Below are 4,469 nucleotides of genomic sequence, written 5' to 3' on the forward strand. Positions count from 1 at the left end.
ATATCTACAATCTACCGTAGCTAGGGATAGTTATAATATTATTGCATATTCCTCAATAATCACTGATATGCTTCTATCAATATAGACGGAAGTCTATAAGTATAATAAAATTTTTTGCTACATAATCTAAGTTTATTTTATTATATTAATTAAAAAAAAATGCTGCTATTTTTTCATAATTTATAATTTAATTTTGTTTCATAGCAAATACAAAGAGAGGGAGAAAGTAATGAAAGGACTCAATGTAATGCATTTCTTAGGCTGTTGCTGACAGAAACAACCTCTTTCTCTCTTTCTCTCTTTCTCTCTTTCTCGACCAGTTCTCCGTCTCCTTCAACTGTTCCTGCAGATTCCCCCTCTTCTTCTTCAACCTACTCACGGCAGCTTCCTCCGGCTCCGACGACGCCAGTAACAAACCACTTCCTATCCTCCCTTCACCAACTATTCCCTAAAACTCCACCCACTATCCAATATGTTTCTAACCTTCCGGATCTGAATCAGACCCTAAATCTGAAACTGGCTTCTCTCTCTATATTTTGAGTCAGAGAGAGAGAGAACAATGGCTGCTATGATCTTCCATGTTTTCTCATCCTCGGCGCTCCTCTCCCTTGGCCTTTACCACATCGTCTCCGTTACCCTCAATTTCCTTAAATCCCCTCTGTCCTATTCCGCCAGGCCCTACCATCCTTTCCCGCCGTCTTCCTCGCATCAGCTTCATCTTCCCCATCATCAGCATCACCATCACTACGGCCTCCGTTACCTGCAACTCTATCTCTCAATCCCATGTCTCGTTATCGCCTTTGCCCATCAAGCCATTGTCGCCGCCGACCCTGACCCTCTTCTCAAGGGTAGCACCCCTGTTCACCATTTCATTTCTCTTCAATCAGCCGCCGTCATCTTCCTCTTTCTCATTCTAACGCTCGCCATTCTCCTCTCCGACTCCACCTCTCTTCTCCCTCTCCCTTCCGATCTCTTCTTTGCCCTAGCCTCCGCTCTTTTCTTCTTGCAATACTCTGTTTCTTCCTCAGCTGCTTCTGTTCAGACTTCCGATCTTCAAGCCAAATGTGATTCTGTCTCCGGTAAGATCTCCGCCCTGGCCTCCTTCCTCTGCCTGGTCCTTGCTTGTTTGCCCAGGCTCTTCGTCGCCGATGTGGGTTTGGGGGCAACGTTCTTCCTCCAGGGTCTTTGGGTGCTGCAGACGGGGCTTTCGCTCTATGTCGAAGCCTTCATTCCTGAAGGGTGTCACAGGTTGCTGGATGTGGTGAGTGGCGTGGAGGGATCCACCAAGTGCGATTTGGAGGAATCCCGGCTCAGGGCTGTTGCCATTTTGGATCTTGCTTTTCTGATCCATGTTATGTTTGTTCTGCTCATTGTAATTGTCATTTATGCTGTCATTGCCAAGACTGTTGGCGTTCGGAGAGTTGGGTCTTATGAAGCTTTACCAGCTGCTGCTATTGGTGGGGACAACAATCATATACAGATGAAAGCATTGACGGGCAATCAAGCTTAATCTCTTTATTTGGTTGGTTTTTTCTTCAACTTTTTGTTCTTGTTGTAGTTGTGCTGGTCATTGCAATCAAATATTTTGAGCATTTTTATTTTCTGCTTCTCAGTATCAACAAATTTTTCTTTGTATAATCTGACCCCCCCTCCCTCCCAAATGAACCTTTTACAAGATATTCAGGTACTTCTACTTAGAAAGAGTAGCTATCTTGATTTGACTGGTTTCAGCGCTTCAGTTTCTCCTTGAATATACCAAACATGCTGTGGGCCTTCATACTTGATTATATCGAAGTGCAAGATTTCATCCTTACTTTATTGCTTTTTGAACTGTATGCTTTCTGTGGGGATATCATTGCTTTATTTTGAATCTGATCCCTTTTGGTATCCCTTCACTTGAATGTGATACTGGAATCACAGCATGTGCACTGTAAAAAGGGACGATACTTGAAATTTGAAAGATAATTTCTCTTTCTTGAGTTTGCACTCATGTTTTCTTATTGAATTACTTTGTCTACTAGAACTTTAACATGCTTGGTTTCTCAAACTTAGAGCTAAGTGTGAAATGCTGAGGGACGATGTTTGTTTTCTCTAGGAGCTTGATTCTCATGTATTTACCTTGGAAGTGTAAGGATCAGTTGATGAATATGTACCCTTGTTACTCCTCTGGAAACCCAAATTAGGTAGGTCTGTTAGGGTGGGGGCAGAGATTGCTTTTGTTCAAGCAATTATTTGTTCCTTACATATCATGTAAACCCAAATCCTCCCTGGATGGTTTTGGAATGGGATTATCTTATCTTGTTAAAGAAAAATTCAATTTCAGAATGAAATATGGCATTTCCCATCCAATAAGAAAAGAGAATGAAACCCGCTCTTATTTTCTAGGTAGTTGAATTGGTTAATGCCAGTGAGGAGATGTTATGGTTAAGAGTAATGTTTTGTTTATGGATTGATGTCTTCTATGTGCGGTGGAAAGTTCAATTTTGGAATATAGAGAAAAGGAAATGGAACCAGGTTCCGCCCTCCCTCTGTTATTTTCAAGAGAATTGTTAGAGCCTGAAACTACTGAGTACTTGTGGATGTGGTCATGGGGGTGGAATGGAGGATTTATGAATTCGCCAATGTGAATATAGAACATGTATTATTGACCAGGAGGTTAGAGATATCAGGTAGAGCAATTATATCATTATGCACCCCACTTGTTTGGTTGCTAGTTAGGGCTGGGAGGGTCTACTTTTCAAATGAAGATGTGTATTTATATTCAGCTTTATGGGGATTGTTTCAAGTAGTAGTTGTCTTGCCCTACTCAATCTTCGTCTATAAAATCCAATGCGATGATTGCTTTCTTTCCAAATTAAGTTTTTTACAGTTGCATGTTTTTTTCCAGAGATTTTGGATTTGACAAAATTGATCTAACTTTTTTAAATCATTCCCAAACATATTTTCAACTTCTAGCGCATCTTTCTCTTTAATCATAGATTTAAATTAAATAAATAAAGGAATAAGGGCAGAAATATCATCAAAAGTCTTCTACCTTTAACTAAGAAGGTAACTTTTGTGTCAATTATTTTAGATGAATCGTTTTGGTGTCATCAATCAATCCTCAGATCGAAATAAAATTTCAAATTTTCATGTTTTAGCTGCAGTTTCTTGGTGCTTTGTCAATAATGGTATTCTTAACTAAAAATGTCTTTGTCGGTGCATCGATTTATTATTATTTTTTTTCATTCCTTTTTATGCAGTCTCTTCTTCTTTTGGAGCGAAAGCTAAAATCCATTCGCAGGTTTGCTTTCAATGTTTGTTGGGAGAAGGAATTGTTTCACAAAAACATTACCTTTCTTTTCTTTTCTTAGTCATTGGTGGTTCAAATATCAAATGTGCCAAGTTAAAGTATTTGTTTTAGCACATCCTTTGAAGATCATTTGGACGAGTCACTGAAACATTTGACCAAAATGTTATATTTGTCAAACTTCAAAGATTTTATGTAAAAAGTTTAGGAAATGGCCAAAAATAGGTCAACTTTGGCGGGTAAATGACTTTTAGGATTGAATGTGAAAAAAAAAAGTTGAATTTTAAGACAAAATGAAGGTGAAATGTCAATTTTGCTTTTAATGAAAATTTCCTTTCCTTCTTTTTAACCTAAAACATAACATTAAAAAGAGAAAATATTTGTTTAAACAGAACCTCTTGATCTCTAACCTCCCAATCTCCCTAACCTCTTTCAAACTCCCATTTTTTTAATCTATCTTGTCACTCTATAGAATATTCTCTCGTGCTATCCATTAAGTTTTTAGATTTTTTGTTTTTTGTTTTTTTTTCCTCCGAATTATGTTATATATAGGTTTTTTTTTGTCCTCTTGGTAGAACATTTGAATCTTAAATGTATAAACCTAATCTAATTTTTAATTGTTCCAAGTTGATTTAGGCTATTTATTTTCTTTTTTTCATCTTGCAGGCATCTCGTACCTTCTTAAGTTCAAATGTTTAATCTCAAATGAATTATATAATTGTGCTTATGTGATTTAGTGTGCTTTTAACCACTATTTTTTGCATCTTGCAATCTCGTAACACATCTCGCAACTTCCAAACCTTAAATAATGTTCATGTCGAATTAGTCATATACTTATTTAGGGTGCAACCATGCATGTTTTATTTAGTTTCTACTATTTTTTTTTTTTTTTATTTTGAAATGCATAGTGAAAGTTTGAATTATGCGAGATGTGTACGAGATAAAGCATAAGTGTCTAAGAGACTAACTAAATATGCATAAAAACACTCGAAAGGACTTAGAAGGGGTAGCAATTTAATTTCGAAATGCATAGTGAAAGTTTAGAATGTGTGAGATGTGTGTGAGATAAAACATAAGTGACTAGGAAATTTACTAAACATGCATAAAACATGTGCAAAGCATCCTAAAACACCTTAACAATTTCACATTAATCCACAACAATTCCATGTTAACCTAGACC

The 4,469-nt window shown here is 37.2% G+C and overlaps 1 protein-coding gene across 2 annotated transcripts; it reads left to right on the plus strand.

Moving 5' to 3' along the window:
- The first annotated feature begins 226 nt into the window (after positions 1 to 226).
- LOC103491701 (uncharacterized) lies at positions 227 to 3,526 on the plus strand. Of its 2 annotated transcripts, none has more exons than XM_008451758.3 (2): positions 227 to 1,522; positions 3,243 to 3,526. In XM_008451758.3, the coding sequence occupies exon 1, from the start codon at positions 560 to 562 to the stop codon at positions 1,508 to 1,510; it is 951 nt and encodes a 316-aa protein (XP_008449980.1). In that variant the 5' UTR covers positions 227 to 559; the 3' UTR covers positions 1,511 to 1,522; positions 3,243 to 3,526. The 2 variants fall into 2 exon arrangements, with proteins under 2 accessions (XP_008449980.1, XP_008449979.1); XM_008451757.3 differs by lacking the exon at positions 3,243 to 3,526 and adding an exon at positions 1,677 to 1,787.
- Positions 3,527 to 4,469: the final 943 nt, after the last annotated feature.

This window comes from Cucumis melo, chromosome 6 (genome assembly GCF_025177605.1).
Source record: "Cucumis melo cultivar AY chromosome 6, USDA_Cmelo_AY_1.0, whole genome shotgun sequence".
Lineage (NCBI taxonomy): Eukaryota > Viridiplantae > Streptophyta > Magnoliopsida > Cucurbitales > Cucurbitaceae > Cucumis > Cucumis melo.

Bases quoted from the DNA above. Each gene is read 5' to 3' on its own strand.
- LOC103491701 (XM_008451758.3), top strand. From the start codon at position 560: ATGGCTGCTATGATCTTCCATGTTTTCTCATCCTCGGCGCTCCTCTCC.